This window comes from Bombina bombina, chromosome 4 (assembly GCF_027579735.1).
Source record: "Bombina bombina isolate aBomBom1 chromosome 4, aBomBom1.pri, whole genome shotgun sequence".
NCBI classification, from domain to species: Eukaryota; Metazoa; Chordata; class Amphibia; order Anura; family Bombinatoridae; genus Bombina; species Bombina bombina.
This window is the reverse complement of record NC_069502.1, coordinates 93,315,838-93,337,085: the sequence shown is the minus strand read 5'-3', so window position 1 is coordinate 93,337,085 and position 21,248 is coordinate 93,315,838. Positions and strand designations below refer to the sequence as shown.

Below are 21,248 nucleotides of genomic sequence, written 5' to 3'. Positions count from 1 at the left end.
CTGAAATCTGCTGTTTTTCCCTAAATGGGAAAGGTAGTATTTAAACTAAAATTGAAACTAATACAGATGAAGCAGCTATGTACTTTCTGCTAATGTTTATTGGCTGAGAGGTTCTTCCTGCAAATGCTGATCGCACCTATCAGTCAAAAGGATGAACAGGAAGTACACACCCAATAGTGCTGAATTAATGCAGTTTAAACAGTTTTTACTTCACTTTTAAATTATAAAAAGTACAAAAACGAGTATGAATAAGAGCACAGGCAATTTGCTGTACCAGTCAAGTGTTTAAAATGAATGAAGGTATTAGCCCTTTAAAAAAACATTAAAAAAAATTACATTTCAAATACTGAATAAAACATTTATTTAAAAAAATGCATTCTAAATAACAAAATGTACCATTTATGTCAAAATTCGTTTAGAACAAATTCGGCAAGCCATTCATAGGTGTGCCAACCCACCCCTGCTAGGCATTGTGGATATTTCTAAGGATGAACTTCTGACATTAATAGAGTGAGTTTTATATTTCAACTGCAAACTGAGTATCAATTACTTGTAACTTCTATACTGTTATAAACCAAAGAATGCAGGCAGAAGAAAGCAGAACATTAGAAATGTAACAGGGAATTTGTCTAATATTTTATTTAAGCTAGGCAATTAGTCTAATGAAGAGGATAAAAACGTGATATTATCAAATTCTTCTGCAGGGTAATACACTTCACCCTTTGGCTGCCAGAGAGGATACAGCTTCTGCTAACGATAGTGCAGCGATTGAGTTAATGTAACTTACTTCAGTAGGTAGGCTCCTGCTATATGGAGAAGGTATAGAAGAATATATTGCAAATGACGTGGAATCTCCTCCTGAAAAAGAGAGATTACATTATACTCTAAAACAATAAGATTAATTAAGCAACCAAAATGTTACACCTTTGTGTCTAGGGAGCTCAGCTAAATGAACCTTACATCAGCAAAATAGAGTAAAAACAGCAGCCATATATCAGATAGGCACAGTGTGATGGAATTTAGCTGCGATTTAGAATTAAATGAGGACTATATCGTTAATAGCGAGTAGCATGTGCAATAAACTTACAACTCTATGAACCAAATCGTTACTTATCCGTTTCAGGCAAAGGCAGAGTGAATTGGAAACAGGTGTGAAAAAAAAAAAGTGTTCCCACTAGATATACAGGGTCTCCAATAAAATTGTGTGTTGTACAGTTTGTAATTAAAAAAAAAAAAAAAAGCCCTGCACAATGATCAGCGCACTGACCTGAAATACTAGCAAGATGCAGAATACTACAGAACTGTATATAGTTTGTTCCTGAACACCAACATACTAGTCTGTGATTGCTCTTAAAGGGACACAAGTCAAAATTAAAAACTTTCATGATTCAGATAGAGCACCCAGTTTAAAACAACTTTCTAACAAAATGTGCACTTTTCTTTTTATATTTACACTCTTGAGTTACCAGCTCCTACTGAGCATGTGCAAGAACTCACAGAATATTCGTATAAGCATTTGTGATTGGCTGATGGCTGTCACATGATGCAGGAGAAGTGGAAATAGAAATAACTTTGAAATGTCTGAAGAAAATCTTTCAGACAATGAGGCCTATTTATCAAAGGTTTTGTGGACCTAATCCGACAGTGCGGATCAGGTCCCCAAGACCTCGCTGAATGCGGAGAGCAATACTCTCTCCGTATTCAGCATTGCACCAGCAGCTCTTGTGAGCTGCTGGTGCAAAGCCGTCCCCTGCAGACTCGCGGCCAATCAGCCGCCAGCAGGGGGTGTCAATCAACCCGATCATACTCGATCGGGTTGAATTGTGGCGATTCCTGTCCGCCTGCTCAGAGCAGGCGGACAGGGTTATGGAGCAGTGGTCTTTAGACTGCGGTTTTTTAACTGCTGTTTCTGGCGAATCTGAAGGCTCGCCAGAAACACGAGCCCACAAGCTTGATAAATGGGCCTCTAAGTGCTATTGCATTATCTTTTTATCATATGTTTGTTGACTATGCAAATCTACTGTATTTACTTGTCCTTTAAGAGGACACTAAAGTCAAAATTAAACTTTCATGATTCAGAGAATGAAATTGTAGGAGACTTCCCTGTTTTATTTCCATTATCAAATTGTGCACGTTGAGGCACCAGCTTCTGAGAATGTGTAAGAGATTACAGTGTATATCTGTATGGGTATGTGATTGGCTAATGGCTGTCACATGATACAGAGGGCCAGCAAATTCAAGTAAACTTTTAAATTTGTCATAAAAAAAATAAAAATCTACTGCTCTTTAAAAATTTGCATTTTTTTTTTTTTTTAAATTATGCATTTGTTGATTATGCAATTGTACTGCATTTAATTATTCATTTTTTTAGGATATTTAAGTGAAGGTCAACTTTGATGAATGAAAGCCCGGTTTTTAAAAATACTATTAAAAACAGGGGCACAAACACATCTATCACTCCTATTTACAAAGCCTTGATGGCACCGATTAACGAGAGTACCCAAAAACGTATTAGTGATAGATGGTCATCATTACTAAATGTAGAGATCACTACAGCACAAGTTAAACAGAGTATAGAGAGAGTTCAGCGTGCTACTCTATCTATGGATCTTAGAGAATCCCACATTAAGCTCCTTGAAACGGCATATGTGACGCCGAAACTATATAAAGTATGGGAAACTGACTCCATAGGAGCTTGTCAAAGGTGCGCTCAAGAGGATGCAGGATTAATGCATATGATTTGGAACTGCCCCAAATTGGTCAGATTTTGGAGTATGACTCATTACTGGCTCAGGTCAATGGGAATCCTACTAGAACCATTTACACCCCAGGCATTGGTTTTCTTGGAATGTAGAAATACAAATAAATCGAACACAGCATTCACACACAATGCAATCTTACAGGCAAGGAAAGTCATCCTTAAGAATTGGTTAACTCAGAGAGCCCCAACCCTACAACAGCTTAAAAGAGAGATACACCAACAACTACTATATGAGCAAGCACAGACGCATAGATGCACAGACACGCACAAAACGCTTTATGAACAAATGGGAAATATACCTATACTCATTGGATCAAAAACAACAGCTACAAATACTATACCCAATAAGAAATACTACCTTTATCTTAGAGGCACAACTGAGAGGGGAATGGAAACTTGACTTTGAGAGGTATGTCCAACCACATAGTGGAGGACCACACCAACCTAGACAAGGAGAACAGAGACACCTCGGGGTAGGTGGGTAGAGGAGATGAGAAATAAGACTGAGGGGAATGTTAATATTTACAGAAAATGAAGGCATGCATTGCTTCAAATAAATGGTTTATTCTCTGTTTTATATCAAGGATACTGATGTTTACATTAATGTATATGTACATTGAGTTGAAAGTTGATGTATGCCCTTCGAATAAATAAAGAAATTAAAAAAAAAAAAACAGGGGCACTTTCGTTCATCAAAGTTTACAAAGCAGCTGTATTGTTTAAAAACTTACCTTTCTCCTCTTCACAGCCGGAGCAGCTTCCCCCGCCCACAAAACCTCTCTTCATAAGTCAGCTATGAAGAATCCGGCTTCCTCCAATCACGGCATGGCCTCAGGCAATGTTTGCTCGGGGTGGGGGGGTTATTGGAGAAAGCCGGATTTGTCAGTGCTGACGTATGAAGAGAGCTGCTCCGGCTGTGAAGAGGAGAGAGGTAAGTTTTTAAAGGCCATGATACCCAAATGTTTAAACACTTCAAAGTGATGCAGCAAAGCTGTAAAATGCGGACTAGAAAATATCACCTTAACATCTCTATGTAAAAAAGAAAGATATTTTACCTCAAAATGTCCTAAGTATTCAAAGCCCATTGCAAAGGACTTTAAGCAGCAAATCAGTATGTCTGTCCCGGGACAGGCAAGGGAGTGAGCTTCGTGCACACTCATGTTATTTACCTATTCAGTTTAAGGAAGTTTACTATGAAATTTCATGAGAACTAAGTGAAATCTCATGAGATCACAGTAAAAGAGTTCATGACCTCAGCACTGCTGATGCTGATTGGCTACTGTTCATTTCTTCATTTTTTTTTTTACCTGCAGCTGGGCAGCAGCTGAGTATAACTTTTTACACAGAACATACTCTGCTGAGCTGAGGAGATGGTGTACATGTGCAGTCTCATAAAAAATGGCGATGCAGCATTAAATACAGCGTTTTTTTCCAGGCTTATGAAGGCACGTCCTTTCCCACCAATGAGCATTAATATTGCAGTGGAGGCTAATTTATGTTTATTGCATGAAAACATTTTTGTTCGATTGAAATTGTGTCAATGTGTGAAAGCTTTTTTATGTAGTAGTACTGCCAATAGCATCCATCCTCCTGTACAAAGTATTTATATAGCAGCACAATCGCTTTCTCCAACATCACATGCACATGCTCAGTGTTATCAGATACTTCAAGGTAGCAGTACCACTTTAAATTACAGATATATGTGATTAATGTAATGACCCTTCAAGAAAATGTGTCCATTCCTCTTTAAATGTACAATAACACTGGCATAAAACAAACTCTATGTATCCTTAGCTCCAGTCAGTGTCACAGAAGCATTTACATTATAATTATATTCTCTCTTCCTACCACAAGTGCCACTGAAGAAGAAAGCCTGCTTATTAAAAACCTCAATGTTGTCTCAGTCTCATTACACATTTTATTTATATAAATGGCGCTCACTGTCCTGTTTCTCACTAAAGTACTGCAGCACACCAGACACGTTTATACCATACGTGCAGAGCTGTCTACAACCTGAATATTTCACTATTTTAGAATTAAATTTTATTTTTGTTCTTCCATTTTTATAACCGAAAACATAATTTATGTAAGAACTTACCTGATAAATTCATTTCTTTCGTATTGGCAAGAGTCCATGAGCTAGTGATGTATGGGATATACAATCCTACCAGAGGGGCAAAGTTTCCCAAACCTCAAAATGCCTATAAATACACCCCTCACCACACCCACAATTCAGCTTAACGAATAGCCAAGTAGTAGGGTGATAAAATAAGGAGTAAAAAAGCATACAAAAAGAGGAACTGGAAATAAAATTGTGCTTTTATACAAAAATCATAACCGTCAAAAAAAGGGTGGGCCTCATGTACTCTAGCCAATATGAAAGAAATTAATTTATCAGGTAAGTTCTTACATAAATTATGTTTTCTTTCATGTAATTGGCAAGAGTCCATAAGCTAGTGACGTATGGGATAGAAATACCCAAGATGTGGAAGTCCACAGAAGAGTCACTACTAGAGAGGGAGGGATACAATAAAAACGGCTAATTCCGCTGAAAAAATTAAATCCACAAAAAAATAAGTTTTTCTCAAATTGTTCACAGAAATTTCAAGAATACAACTTAAATCATAAGCAGAAAAATTAAACTGAGACAGCTGCCTGAAGAACTTTTCTATCAATGACTGCTTCAGAAGAAGCAAATACATAAAAATGGTAACATTTAGTAAATGTATGCAAAGACGACCAAGTTGTTGCTTTGCAAATTTGATCAACCGAAGCTTCATTCTTAAAAGCTCAAGAAGTTGCGACTGATCTAGTAGAATGAGCTGTAATTCTCTGAGGCGGAGACTGACCCGCGTCCAAATAAGCCTTGTGAATCAAAAGCGTTAACCAAGATGACAAAGAAATGGCAGAGGCTTTCTGATCTTTCCTAGGACCAGAAAAAAAAACAACAAAAAGACTAGAAGTATTCCTGAAATCTTTAGTGGCTTCGACATAATATTTCAAAGCTCTTACAACATCCAAAGAATGTAAAGATCTTTCAAGAGTATTCTTAGGATTAGGACACAAGGAAGGAACAACAATTTCCCTACTAATGTTGTTAGAATTCACAACCTTAGGAAGAAATGTAAACGAAGTCCGCAAAACAGCCTTGTCCAGATGGAAGAATCAGAAAAGCAGACTCACAAGAGAGAGCAGACAATTCAGAAATTCTTCAAGCTGAAGATATAGCCAAAGGGAACAACACTTTCCAAGAAAGTAGTTTAATATCCAAATGCATAGGCTCAAAAGGAGGAGTCTGTAAAGCCTTCAAAACCAAATTAAGACTGCAAGGAGGAGAGATTGATTTAATAAAAGGCTTGATACGAACCAAAGCCTGAACAAAACAGTGAATATCAGGAATCTTAGCAATCTTTCTATGAAATAAAATAGAAAGAGCAGAGATGTGTCCCCTCAAAGTACTTGCAGACAAACCTTTATCCAAACCATCCTGAAGAAACTGTAAAATCCAAGGAATTCTAAAAAAATGCCAAGAGAATTTTTGAGAAAAACACCATGAAATATAGGTTTTTAAACCAGATAATTAATATTCCTTGAAACAGACTTACGAGCCTGTAGCATAGTATTAATCACCTCTATAACTAAGCACTAAGAGTTCAATTTCCATACCTTCAAATTTAGCGATTTGAGATCCTGATGGAAAGACGGCCCTTGAGACAGAAGGTCTGGCCTTAAAGGAAGTGGCCAAGGTTGGCAACTGGATATCCGGACAAGATCCGCATACCAAAACCTGTGAGGCCATGCTGGTGCTTTCAGAAACAAATGGGATTGTTCCATTATGATCTTGGAGATCACCCTTGGAAGAAGAACAAGCAGAAAAATGTAAGCAAGTTGGTAAGACCAAGGAACTGCTAACGCATCCACCATCTCCGCCTGAGGATCCCTGGACCTGGAAAGGTACCTGGGAAGCTTATTGTTTAGATGGGAAGTCATCAGATCTATTTCAGGAAGACCCCACATCTGTACAAGCTGACAAAATACATCTGGATGGAGAGACCACTCCCCTGTATGTAAAGACTGACGACTGAGATAATCCGCTTCCCAATTGTCCACACCTGGTATATGTATCGCAGAAATTAGACAGAAGTTGGATTCCGCCCAAGAAAGTATCCAAGATACTTCTTTCATCGCTAAAGGACTGCGAGTCCCACTCTGATAATTGACATATGTCACAGTTATTATTATTATTATCAGGTATTTTGTCACAGTTGTGATATTGTCTGTCTGAAAGCGAATGATACTCTCTTTAATAGAGGCCAAGCCTGAAGAGCCCTAAAAATAGCATGGAGTTCTAAAATATTGATTGGTAACCTTTCCTCTTGAGGATTCCAAACTCCTTGTGCTGTCAGAGATACCCAAACAGCTCCCCAAACTGTTGAAATCACAGTCCAGGAAGGACGAACAAAAGAGGCCCCTTGAACGATCCAATGATCGTCCAACCAGCAGGAGAGAGAGAGTTGAATGTTGGGATTTAAGTATATCAATGGTGATATCCGAGTATAATACCTGCACCATTGATTCACCATGCAAAGCTGCAGAGGTCTCATATAAAAATGAGCAAAGGGGATCGCGTGCGATGCTGCAGTCATGAGACCTAAAACTTACATGCACATAGCCACTGAAGGGAATGATCGCGAATGAAGATTTTGACAGGCTGAAACCAATTTGGATGTAAAGACTGACATAATCCGCTTCCCAATTGTCCACACCTGGGATATTTATCACAGAAATTAGACAGAAGTTGGATTCCGCCCAAGAAAGTATCCAAGATACTTCTTTCATCGCTAAAGGACTGAGAGTCCTTTAGGAATAGTAGTACGCTTAGCAAGAGTAGAAATAGCCCCATCAACCTTAGGAACTTTTCCCCAAAACTCTAACTTAGCTACTGGCAAAGGATACAGCTTTTTAAACCTTGAAGAAGGAACAAAAGAAGTACCAAGCTTAGACCATCCCTTAGCAATCACATCAGAATTAGCATCAGGAAAAACCTCAGGAGTAAACACAGGTGGCTTATAGACAGAATTTAAACGTTTACTGGATTTATTATCAAGAGGTCCAGACTCCTCAATATCCAAAGTTATCAACACTTCTTTGAACAAAGAACGAATATACTCAATCTTAAAAAGATAAGTTGATTTATCAGTGTCAATGTCTGAAGTAGGATCATCCGAATCAGAGAGATCTTCATCAGAGGTGGATATATCAGTATGTTGTCAGTCATTACAAATTTCATCAGTATTATGAGAAGTTTTAAAAGACCTTTTATTTGAAGGCGGTATAGCAGTCATAGCCTTCTGTATCACATCAGCAATATAATTTTTCATATCAACAGGGATATCATGTACTTTATATGTTGAAGGAACAACAGATATTGTACTAGCACTAATAGAAACCTTTGCTGCATGCAAAAGCTTATCATGACAACTGTTACATACTACAGCTGGAGATATAATCTCCACTAGCTTACAACATATACACTTAGCTTTGGTAGAACTGTGTTCAGGCAGCATGGTTCCTACAGCAGCTTCTGAAACAGGATCAGATTGAGACATCTTGTAAAATGTAAAAGAGAAAATAACATTTAAACAGAAATTTCCACAAATAGCAGTTTTTTAGGAATGGAAAAAAAATGCAAATGCTAAAATTGACAAAAAAGCAAATAGCATAGCCCTCTGAGCATAAAGAAGGCAAGGAGCATATAGGAAGTGGGGTAAAATAAAACAAACATTTTTGGCGCCAAGTATGACGCACAACGCAAAAGAAAGTTGAAATTTTATTTGCTGCCAACAAACCTCCAGAAATGACGCAACTCGCGTCATAAACACAATTTCGCACCAAACAACCTGGCGTCAACTAAGACGCAGGAAATGACGAACTTGCGTCATTACAGACGCACATTCTCACAAAAAATTATTGCACCAAGAATGACGTAATAAAGAACAGCATTTTGCGCCCTCGCAAGCCTTATTTGCTTTTCAAAGAAAAAACAAGTCAAATTGGAAAAAAGACTATACCCCAGGTAAGACAAACTTCCTAAAACATGATTCCCATAACGAAATTGCCAGACTGCAAAGGGAAATACACATAGACCTGACTCATGGCAAATATAAGTAAAATACATATATTTAAAACTTTATATTAATACATAAAGTGCCAAACCATAGCTGAGAGTGTCTTAAATAATGATACATACTTACCGAAAGACACTCATCCACATATAGCAGATAGCCAAACCAGTACTGAAAACTATCAGCAGAGGTAATGGTATATAAGAGTATATCGTCGATCTGAAAAGGGAGGTAGGAGATGAATCTGTACGACCAATAACAGAGAACCCTTGAAAAGATTTCCCACGAGGGAAACCATAAAATCAATAGGCAATACTCTCTTCACATCCCTCTGACAAACACTGTACTCTGAGAGGAATTGGGCTTCAGAATGCTTAGAAGGGCTTATCATAGAAGAAATCATAAAAATCAAGCACAAACTTACTTCACCACCTCCATAGGAGGCAAAGTTTCTAAAACTGAATTGTGGGTGTGGTGAGGGGTGTATTTATAGGCATTTTGAGGTTTGGGAAACTTTGCCCCTCCTTGTAGGATTGTATATCTCATACGTCACTAGCTCATGGACTCTTGCCAATTACATGAAAAAAATTGGTTTCTTCCCTTTTTTAATTTCTCACGTAGGAAGCTAGAATGTCAGTTGTTGGGGGGTTTATAAACCAAATGACTACTGCTCTGCTGAGTACACAGGAAGTAGCTGATATTAAAAGGGACATTAGACCAAAACATTTCCTCTAATCCGTCAACATTAAAATATGCTGACTTTTTTCCTGAAGAAAAAAATGCAAAGTAAAATTTAAACTGACAAAAAACAGGTATCAATGTGTAGTTCCTACCAGTGTTGATTGGCTGATAGGTGCAATTGCTCATTGTACACAACTGACCCTGCTGTATTAGGTTTAGATTAAATTTACAATATGGATGAATGTAAACACTTCTTTACCATGTCGGGTCCAAAGAGCATCATGTTTCCTGATTAAGAGCCCAGAGACGGTCTACAGTGCCCTTTTGGCTGTGTGGACCCTATGCTTTAAATACAAAGGTTCTTTTAATTGACGTGGCTCTCTGCCTTTATATACTTTCAGTTTAAATGAAATAAAAAAACTCAGTATGCTGCATCTCTGAAAGTGGCAAGACGCTCTATTACAACATGTCTCAATCTTGGAGGCATTGGGTAATAGCGCAGTCTTGCTGATGTTGACGAGAGCTGCATTATTTATTAAAAAACATTGTTGGCTGTTAAAAGGTTTAAAAAAATAATAATTAACCTGGTCTTCTATAAGAAATCTCACCAGTACTATAAAGCCCCTGTCATAGTTATATAAAGGCAGTGTTTACAATGAGAACAGTGTTGCCTGCTTTCAAGTATATAAAAGCGATGAATGTATTACTAGGAAACACAGAAGTCAGACCAGCATTGTCCACGTATAGCTAGGAACAACAGTGGGCTACTACCAAGCCCACAAAAACTCAAGCAAACGACAAAAAGGCTGTATCCATAGCATATAAAAATCCCTTTATTGATAAAGCATGGGGATCAAACTACAACACAACACACATTATGTGATGAAGGGGAACACCCCGAAACATTGTGTTGTAGTTTGATCCCCATGCTTTATCAATAAAGGGATTTTTATATGCTATGGATACAGTCTTTTCTTGTTTGCTATATTACAATAGGACTCAAAAATCATAAGATGAATAAATGAAGTATTGAAATACAAAAAACATTGTGAAAATCGTATCTATAATACAGAATGCAAAGCCTACTAGTTTGCTTATTGTAAAATGAGTCCCCTCCTCTGCTAGTGGAATGAACAAGGGCGGACCATGGGCGTAGCTTTAATTTCTCTGCCAAACCTGGAGTGTTCTGTAAACATTTTCCTCCTACATATCTCAATGTTTTTTTTCTCACAAACTAAAAGGTGGTGAGATTGTGTCAAAATATGAGCAGAGTAATCTGATTTGTATTGGTTGCAGGATTTCATTTTTAAATTAAATCCTGCTTCACTTTTCCCAGTCAGCCCCAATACTATTTAGGTCAATGTCACAACTCGCAGGTACAGCCCCCCCCCCTTTTTTTTAATAGAATTACAGAAAACATTTACATACAATATCCCACAAGTAGCCAATATATATCTATAAAAACAGTAGCTGGTGCATTTAACCTAACAAAGCTGGGAACACATTCTGCACTCACTCTCTATGTTAATATCAATAACTGACCTTTTTCACCTTCTGGAAGTATAATTCAGGCAGTGCGTGCAACCAGTAGGCAAGTTGACACAGGTAGAAGAACTTGACTTGGAAGCTGAACAGAAAACAAGATGACATTATTGTGAATAATAACCATATACTCATTTAAATAATATAGATATATGAAATGAAAATTGGTTTCCAAATAAAAAGCAGCGCTACAGCCTATACTCTAAGCCTGTGTCCTGAGAAAAAATTCAAATTCGTTGAAATCTCCAATTACACCCAAACCCTTAATCTGATTGGTTGTGCATCCTGTCCCTCACAGAGTCACGGGCCAATCAGATCGGCACTGTAATTCAGCATTGGCGCCTATCTTCACTGTCTATTTTTGCATCTGCCTGGGGGGTTCAAGGGTAGTGAAGCCCCTCTTGTAAAACCTCATTCCCCAAGGTTCACTTGGGGTGGATGCCAGTGGATCTGTGGGGCACCCCCCCTAACCCCCCCCCCCCAGACAGAGGCAAAAACAAAAAGTGAAAATGAGAGAATCACCTGAAGTGACGTAATTGAAGATTTTGACGACTTGGAGTTTTCAACAGAACACCTGCTCACATTATATTCTTCCTACACTGTCATTACTGGGCACCTACAGGGCTCTACACTAGCCATAAAGCTTCAATATTAATCATCCACACTCTGGAGTTATATTGAGTAAAAACAAAATTTATGCTTACCAGATAAATTCCTTTCTTTCCTGATAGGGAGAGTCCACAACTTCATTCATTACTGTTGGGAATATCAACACATGGCCACCAGAAGGAGGCAAAGACACCCCAGCCAAAGGCTATAAATATCCCTCCCACTTTCCCTATCCCCCCAGTCATTCGGCCGAGGGAACAAGGAAAAGCAAGAGAAACATTAGGGTATTGGGGTGCCAGAAGAAAAAAATAACAGGGAAGCCCCTAAGAAATCTCTTGTGCGAGATCTGACTTTTCAGAAAACTGGCGGATAAACCCTTTTCCAAACCATCTTGGAGAAAGGATAGAATTCAGGTAACCTTTACCTTGTGCGATAGAAGACTGGATTCCTCACACCAACGAGGGTACGTACGCCATACCTTGTGGTAAATACGGCGAGTGACTGGCTTGCGAGCCTGGATTAAAGTGTCTATCACTCTATCCAAAAATCTCTCGTTCAATTTCCACGCAGTTAGTCTCAGTTAGATCAGCAAACGAAGTCCTTCGTGGCCACGAAGGAGCTATTAGTATCACCGGAGCCTGCTCCTGCTTGATAAGAGCTACTACTCAAGGAAGAAGGGCCAATGGACGAAAAAACATAATTTATGTAAGAGTCCATGAGCTAGTGACGTATGGGATTATACATTACTACCAGGAGGGGGCAAAGTTTCCCAAACCTCAAATGCCTATAAATACACCTCCTACCTCACTCATATCTTAGTTTAACGTGTAGCCAAGAAGTGAGGTGTAAAAGAAGGAGTAAAAAGCATACAAAAAGAGTAACTGGAAAAAATAAAGTGCTTTATACAAAAAATCATAACCACAAAAAATAGGGTGGGTCTCATGGACTCTTGCCACTATGAAAGAAACTAATTTATCAGGTAAGTTCTTACATAAATTATGTTTTCTTTCATGTAAGTGGCAAGAGTCCATGAGCTAGTGACGTATGGTATATAATACCCAAGATGTGGAAATCCACGGGTCACAAGAGAGGGAGGGATAAAATAACAGCTAAATCCGCTGAGAAATTAAATCTAAAATAATTAAGTTTTCTTTAAAAATTAAAAAAAAAAAAAAATCGAATCAAAGGCATTAGAATCAAACTGAGACAACTGCCTGAAGAACCATTCTACAAAAGGCTGCTTCCGAGGAAGCAAACACATCAAAATGGTAAAATTTAGTAAAAGTAGGCAAAGACCAAGTTGCAGCTTTGCAAATTTGATCAACTGAAGCTTCATTCTTAAAAGCCCAAGAAGTGGCAACTGATCTAGTAGAATGAGCTATAATTCTCTGAGGCGGAGACTGCCCTGCCTCCAAATAAGCTTTGTGAATCAAAAGTTTCAACCAAGATGCCAAAGAAATGGCGGAGGCTTTCTGACCTTTCCTGGAACCAGAAAAAATAAATTTACTAGAAGAAATCTTTAGTAGCCTCAACATAATATTTCAAAGCTCTTACCACATCCAAGGAATGTAAAGATCTTTCAAGAGAATTCTTAGGATTAGGACACAAAGAAGGAACAACAATTTCCCTATTGATGTTGTTAGAATTCACAACTTTAGGTAAAAAAACTAAATAAAGTCTGCAAAACAGCTTTATCTTGATGGAAAAATCAGATAAGGAGACTCACACAAGAGAGAGCAGACAATTTGTAAACTCTTCTAGCAGAAGAGATAGCCAAAAGAAATAACACTTTCCAAGAAAGTAATTTAATATTCAAAGAATGCATAGGCTCAAAAGGAGGAGCCTGTAAAATCTTCAAAACCAAATCGAGACTCCAAGGAGGAGAAATAGATTTAATTACAGGTTTGATACAAATAAAAGCCTGAACAAAAAAACAGTTAATGTCAGGAAGTTTAGCAATCTATGAAATAAGACAGAAAGAGCAGAAATTTGTCCTTTCAAAGTATTTGCAGACAAGTCCTTATCCAAACCATCCTGAAGAAACTGTAAAATCCTAGGAATTCTGAAAGAATGCCACGAATAATTATGAGTGGAACACCATGAAATATAGGTTTTCCAAACTCAATGATAAATTTTCCTTGAAACAGACTTACGAGCCTGTATCATAGTGCTAATCACTGAGTCAGAGAAACCTCTATGACTAAGCACTAAGCATTCAATTTGCATGCCTTCAAATTTTTGAGATTTGAGATCCTGATGGAAAAACGGCCCTTGAGACAGAAGGTCTGGCCTTAAAGGAAGTGGCCAAGGCTGGAAACTGGACATCCGGACAAGATCCGCATACCAAAACCTGTGAGACCATGTTGGTGCTATCAGAAACACATGAGATTGTTCTATTATGATCTTGGAGATCACCCTTGGAAGAAGAACCAGAGGCGGAAAAATATAAGCAGGTTGGTAAAACCAAGGAACTGCTAAGGCATCCACCATTTCCGCCTAAGGATACCTGGAAAGGTATCTGGGAAGCTTCTTGTTTAGACGAGAGGCCATCAGATCTATTTCTGGAAGACCCCACATCTGTACAAGATGAAAAAACACATCTGGGTGGAGAGACCACTCCCCTGGATGTAAAGTCTGATGGCTGAAATATTCCACTTCCCAATTGTCTACACCTGGGATATGAATCGCAGATATTTGACAAGATTTGGATTCCACCCAAGAAAGTATCCAAGATACTTCTTTCATTGCTGAAGGACTGCGAGTCCCTACTTGATGATTGACATATGCCACTGTTGTGATATTTTCTGTTTGAAAATGTAAAGTTCTCTCTTCAATAGAGGCTACACCTGAAGAGCTCTGAAAATAGCACAGAGTTCTAAAATATTGATTGATAATCTCGCCTCTTGAGGTTTCCAAACCCCTTGTGCTGTCAGAGACCCCCAGACAGCTTCCCAACCTGTAAGACTTGCATCTGTTGTGATCACAGTCCAGATAGATGAACAAATGAGACCCTTTGAACAAAAAAAAAAAAGGTGATGGTCAAACCACCAAGTCAGAGAAAGGTGAGTGTTGGGATTTAAGTATATCAGTTGTGATATCCGAGTATAATCCCTGCATCATTGGTGCAACATGCAAAGCTGTAGAGGTCTCATAAAAAAAACGAGCAAAGGGGATCGCGTCCGATGCTGCAGTCATGAGACCTAAAACTTCCATGCACATAGTCACTGAAGGGATTGATAGAGACTGAAGGTTTAGACAAGCTAATACTAAATTAATTTGTCTCTTGTCTGTCAGAGAAAGAGTCATGAACACTAAATCTATCTGGAAACCTAAATAGGTGACCCTTGTCTAAGGAATCAAGAAACTCTTTTGTAAATTGATCTTCCAACCATGTTCTTGAAGAAACCACACTAGTTGTTTCGTGTGAGATTCTGCTAAATGAAAAGATTGAGCTAGTACCAAGATATCTTCTAAATAAGGAAACTTCTTTCTTTGGGACAATGAATAGATTTGAATAAAAACCCAAACCCCGTTCCTGCAGAGGAACTGGAACAATCACCTCTGAAAGCTCTAGGTCTGAAACACATTTCCGAAAAGCCTGAGCCTTCAAAGGGTTTGTTGGAACATGAGAAAGAAAGAATCTTCCCATGGGAGGACTTATTCTGAAACCTATTCGATACCCCTGAGAAACAATATTCTGAATCCACTGATTTTGAACAGAAACTGTCCAAATGTGTTGAGATAATTTCAATCTGCCCCCCACCAGTAGAACTGGTTTGAGGGCTGCACCTTCATGCAGTCTTAGGGGCTAAATTTGTTTGTTTTTTATAAGGCTTGGATTTATTCCAATTCGGAGATGGTCTCCAATTAGAGCCAGAGGCCTTAGGGGAAGGAGAGGTCTTTTGTTCTCTATTCTGACGAAAGGAACGAAAAGGATTGGAAGCTTTAAATTTACCCATAGATTGCTTATCGTGGGGCAGAAAAACTCCCTTTCCCGGTGATAGTAGAAATAATAGAATCCAATTGAGAACCAAATAAATTACGACACTGAAATGATAAAGATAGTAATCTAGATTTAGACACCATATTAGCATTCCAAGATTTAAGTCATAAAGCTCTTCTAGTAAGAATAGCTAAAGACATAGATTTAATATCAATCTTAATGACATCAAATATAGCATCACAAATAAAATGATTAGCATGTTGAAGTAAAAGAACAATGCTAGACAATTCAGGATATATTAACTGTTGAGGGTTAAAAAGAAGTACCAACACCCAAAGTAAAACAATACTTCCTTTAATAAAGAACAAATACATTCAATCTTAAAAAGAAAGGTTGAGTTATCAATTTCAGTCTTTGAAGTAGGATCCTCTGAGCCAGAGAAATCCTCATCAGCAGAAGATACTTCAGTATGCTGTCGATCAATACAAGCTTCATCAGATTTATGAGAGTTTAGGAGAGACCTTTTACGTTTATTTGAAGGTGGAATAGCAGTCATAGCCTTCTCTATGGCTGCAGTAATATAATCTTTTATATCTACTGGAGTATCATGTACATTAGACTGTGAAGTTTTAACAGTAGATGTATTTGTACTTATAGAAACATTATCAGCATGTAATAATTTTTCATAACAAGTGCCACATATTTGAGCTGAAGAAGAAAGTTCAGCTAATTTTACAACATACACACTTAGCTTTGGTAGAATTGTGTTCAGGCAGCTTAGTTCCTACAGTTTCATCAGAGGCAGGATCAGTCTGAGACATCTTGCAAAATATAACAAAAAAGAAAAAATAACATTTAAACAAAATATTAAATTTCCTCAAAGTAGCAGTTTCAGGAATGGGAAAAAATGCTTATGATAAAATTAAGGTAATAATCAAAAGCAAGCAACTTAGCCCTCTATGAAACAAATGAGAGCAGAGAGCAAAAGAGGGAGAGACTTAAAGGGACACTGAAGGCAAAAAAAAAATAAAAAAAAAAATTAGCATGAGTTCAAAGAACGTTAAAAAACAACACACTTATTAATGTACTGTCTGTTTTAATTTTGTTTACAGTTTTGCCGCAATGATTATTCAATCTTATTATTTTCCAAACCCCCTCCGGGGGTACCAGCTCACAGCGTCCTATCCTGGATGACAACCCAGCTATTAATGTGGCGGACTTTATCTGCAATGCGCGTGCGCAAACTTCAGAAACGTCAGAATACATCACTTACTGTTTCTCTATATTGAAAGCAGCAGATCCGCTCTGCAATAGATAGAGTGGGTGTGCTGCTTTCAATACAGGGAAACAGTGATTGGCATACCTGCACTGAAAAGGTGAGTGCTGTGCGTTAGTATAGCGTGTCCATTAGAATACTTCCGGCAGCATCGGCTTCACTAAACAAATTGCGCATTCGCTAGACGACAAACAAGAAGATTAATTATATTCATAGAATAAGGATCCTATTGGTGGATATTAACGACAATTGTACAGCCCATATTAGTGGGTTGTCTGGACTGACGTCATTAGAAGAAAATAAAAATAGATTTTATATATGGTACACTCATCGTTGGACAATTAAAGTAGGGGCATTTTATAACTTCATTCATTAGCAAACCATTTTCATATTTGTACTACACCAAAAAAAACAAACAAAAAAAAAACAGTAATCCTTTATTGCCCAATGCAGAAAGAAACTTTTGGCGCCAAAGCTTAACAAGTGAAATGACGCAACTCGCGTCATAACAGGCACGACTTTGTGCCAAAAAACTTCCAACAAGAAAGTCTCAAGAAATGACGCGACTCGCGTCACGGCAGGCGCAAATTAGCGCCAAAAATCTTTGCGCCAAAAATGTTGTAATAAAAAGTAACTTCCTGCGTCATTGCGAGCCTAAGCACACGAAAATTTTGAAAGAAACAGACTCCAGGTAAGTCTAAAAAACTCCCATAAATATAATTTCCATGCTGAAACTGTTAGACTGCAAAGGGAAATACACAGACCTGACTCATGGCAAATATATACAATATACATTTAAAACTTTATAAGATAAAGTGCCAAACATAGCTGAGACTGTCTTAAAAATTATATATACTTACCAGAAGAAACCCATCCACATATAGCAGACAGCCAAACCAGTACTGAAACATATCAACAGAGGTAATGGTAGAGGCGTATAATGTCGATCTGTAAAGGGAGGCAGCAGATAAATCCCTGCGACCAATTACAGAGAGCCTTAGAATATATTTTCTAATATAGGTGAAAACATGGCATCATCAGGCAATACTCCCTTCACATCCCTCAGACAAACACTGTACTTTGAGAGGAACTGGGCTTCAAAATGCTTAGAAGCGCCTATCACAGAAGAGAAACAAGCAAATCTTGCTTCACCACCTCCACAAGGAGGCACAGTTTGTGAAACTAAGGTATGAGTGAGGTAGGAGGTGTATTTACAGGCATTTTGACTTTTGGGAAACTTTGCCCCCTCCTGGTAGGAATGCATATCCCATACGTCACTAGCTCATGGACTCTTGCCACTTACATGAAAGAAAGATATACGAGATTCAACTTTCATGGAACCGCTAATACGTCTACAAATTCTGCTTGAGAATACCTCGATCTGGGATGCTTGGTATTGAGATGAGAAGCCATGAGGTCTATCTCTGGAATCCCCCATCAGAGTTATCTCTGAGAACACCTCAAGGTGGAAAGCCCACCCACTCCCCCGGGTGAAAGGATTCTCTGCTGAGGAAGTCCTCTTCCCAGTTGTCCACCCCCGGGATGTGAATCGCGGACAGAAGACAGTTGTGAGATTCTGCCCATTGAAGAATTCGAGACACCTCTATCATTGCTAGGGAACTTCTTGTTCCTCCCTGTTGGTTGATGCAAGCCACCGAGGTTATATTGTCTAATTGGAATCTGATATACTGGGCAGAACAGAGCAGGGGCCATTCCATTAGAGCATTGTAAATCGCCCGAAGCTCCAAGATATTGATCAGAAGAGATTCTTCTCGGGACCACATCCCCTGAGCCCCCTTGGGACCCCAGACTGCTCCCCACCCGTAGCCACGATCTCCCAGGATGGTCTCAAGAAGCAGTGCCTAAGGCCAGGTGATCTTGACAGAGCCACCAAGAGAGTCTCTCGTCAGATTGTCCAGAACAATTTGTTGAGACAGGTTTAGGTGATCTCCGTTCCACTGCCTCAACATACATAGTTGTAGAGGTCTGAAATGGAATCGAGCAAATGGAATAATGTCCATGGAGGACACCATTAGACCAATTACCTCCATGTACTGAGCAACAGAAGGACTTAGTGTGGTCTGAAGGAACAGACATGTTGCCAATAGCGTCTCTGATATGTCAGAAAGATCTTCATGGATAATGAGTTTTATAGATACGAGAAAAACAACCCTGGTACTGGGAACCAGGGAACTCTTTTCTATATTTATCTTCCATCCGTGCGTTCGGAGAAGACATAGAAGAGACTCAGTCTGGTATCTTGCTGAAGGAAAAGATGGAGCTTGAACCAAGATATCGTCCAGGTATGGGGCTACAGCGATGCTCTGAGACCTGGCCACAGCTAGGAGAGCTCTCAAAATCTTTGTGAAAATTCTGGGAGCAGTAGCTAAGTCGAATGGCAAGGCTATGAACTGGAAATGTTGGTCAAGGAATGCGAACCTCAGAAACTGAAAATGATCCTTGTGGATTGGGACATGAAGGTATGCATCCTTTAAGTTGATAGTGGTCATGAACTGTCCTTTCTGGATCAAAGGAAGGATGGACCCGATAGTCTCCATTTTGAAGGAGGGGACCCTGAGAAACTTGTTGAGACATTTTAAGTCTAGAATAGGGCAATAAGTTCCCTCCTTTTTGGGAACTACAAAGAGGTTTGAGTAAAACCCTTGGCCCCTTTCTGATGAGGGCACCTGTACTATTACTCCCAAGGAGAGGAGGTCCCGAAAGCAGTCTAAAAAGGCAGCTCTTTTCTCTGGCCTTGTACAGAGAAGAAATCTGCCCCTTGGGGGACGAGATTTGAACCCTATCTTGTAACCCTGGGAAACAATGTCTAATACCCAGGGATCCTGAACGTCTTGGACCCAAGCCTCTAGAAAAAAGGACAATCTGCCCCCTACTCTATCCGGTCCTGGATCGGGGACCGGCCCTTCATGCAGATTTGTTATCTGTAGTCTTCTTGGCCTGTTTGGATTTTTTCCATCACTGGTTGGGCTTCCAAGTACTCTTAGGCTATTCAGGTTTGGAGGAGGACTGAGTGCGCTGAGTCTTGTCTGAACAAAAGGAACAAAAATTAGAGGATTGGCGACCCTTAGTTCTCAACTTCTTATCCTGGGGAAGGAAAGCACCCTTCCCTCCTGTTACTGTGGAAATGATGCAGTCCATGCCTGGCCCGAACAAAATCTTCCCCTTGAATGGTAAGGAAAGAAGTCTGGTCCATATCTGCGGACCAAGATTTCAACCAAAGAGGGGTATAGAGGAGAACGGAAAAAGTGCCCTTGAGAACCCAGAGTTAAAAGTTCATCTTTTATTGGTAAATCCTTGTCAGGTAAAAACATGGGTCATAAACCCAACATTTGGTAAGCAAGGGAAGGTGTTCCCGCCCTCTCTCTATTGTGCCGTTTGCAGTACTGGAGGACGTACTAACCTAGAGCGCTCCGTTGAGCAGGCTTCTTTTCAATTCAACCAAAGAGCTCTACGTGACAAAACTGCAAAACCTGAAGCCTTAACATTCAGAAGGACAATTTTCATATTAGCGTCACAAATAAAGGAGTTGGCTATCTTGAGAGCCTTAAACCTGTACTGTATATCCATGGGGAATTTAACTTCAATTAGTTCTGACAACAAATCACACCAGTAGGTAGCAGCACCTGCGACTGCTGCCACAGCAGCCGCTGGTTAAAATAGGAGGTAAAACATCTTTCGCAGATAGCCTTCCAACTTCCTGCCATGGAATCTTTAAAAGAGAAGGTATCCTCTATCGGTATAGTAGTACCCTTGGCAAGAGACGAAATGGCCCCGTCCACCTTAGGGATAGAGTTCCATAACTCTAAATGTGATTCAGGGACCGGAAACAGCTTCTTAATGGTAGAAGGGGAAAAAGGAGTTCCAATCTTTTCCCATTCTCGAGAGATAGTTTTCGACATTCGTACGGGTACCAGGAAAGATTCAGGAACCTTCTTCTTCTCATAAACCCTATCTAATTTAGGGATATGTTCTTCAGGAAGCTTAGCTGGTTCCTCAGGAGTAGGAGATTTAATTTCAGATACCTCTGACTCCTAAAGCTCACCTTCAGATACAACCGAAGTTAGATCATCCTCAGAAAGGTGAGACAAACTAGCCAACTCAGACTGAAAAGAGGTGTTAACCCCCAAGTCAGTGGAACTATGCTTAACCTTTCTCTTATGTTTCCAGAGATAGGCAAAGTGTTTAATGAAGCTGATATTGCAGAGTCTGCTGGAAAAAAATGACCTCCAGTCAGAGATAAATGCGTGCTGTGGGGCACTGCCTGTGTCCTAGGGTTAAAAAGGGACTGAG

The 21,248-nt window shown here is 39.2% G+C and overlaps 1 protein-coding gene across 1 annotated transcript in view; it reads right to left on the bottom strand.

Moving 5' to 3' along the window:
- TRAM2 (translocation associated membrane protein 2) overlaps positions 1–21,248 on the bottom strand; it is a 208,692-nt gene that overhangs the window by 27,583 nt on the left and 159,861 nt on the right. Inside the window, exons 6-7 of the mRNA XM_053709551.1 lie at positions 11,110–11,194; positions 788–858 (exon numbers count right to left, since the gene is read on the bottom strand). Of these exons, the coding sequence (XP_053565526.1) occupies positions 788–858; positions 11,110–11,194 (156 nt within the window). The remainder of the gene's footprint in view (positions 1–787; positions 859–11,109; positions 11,195–21,248) is intronic.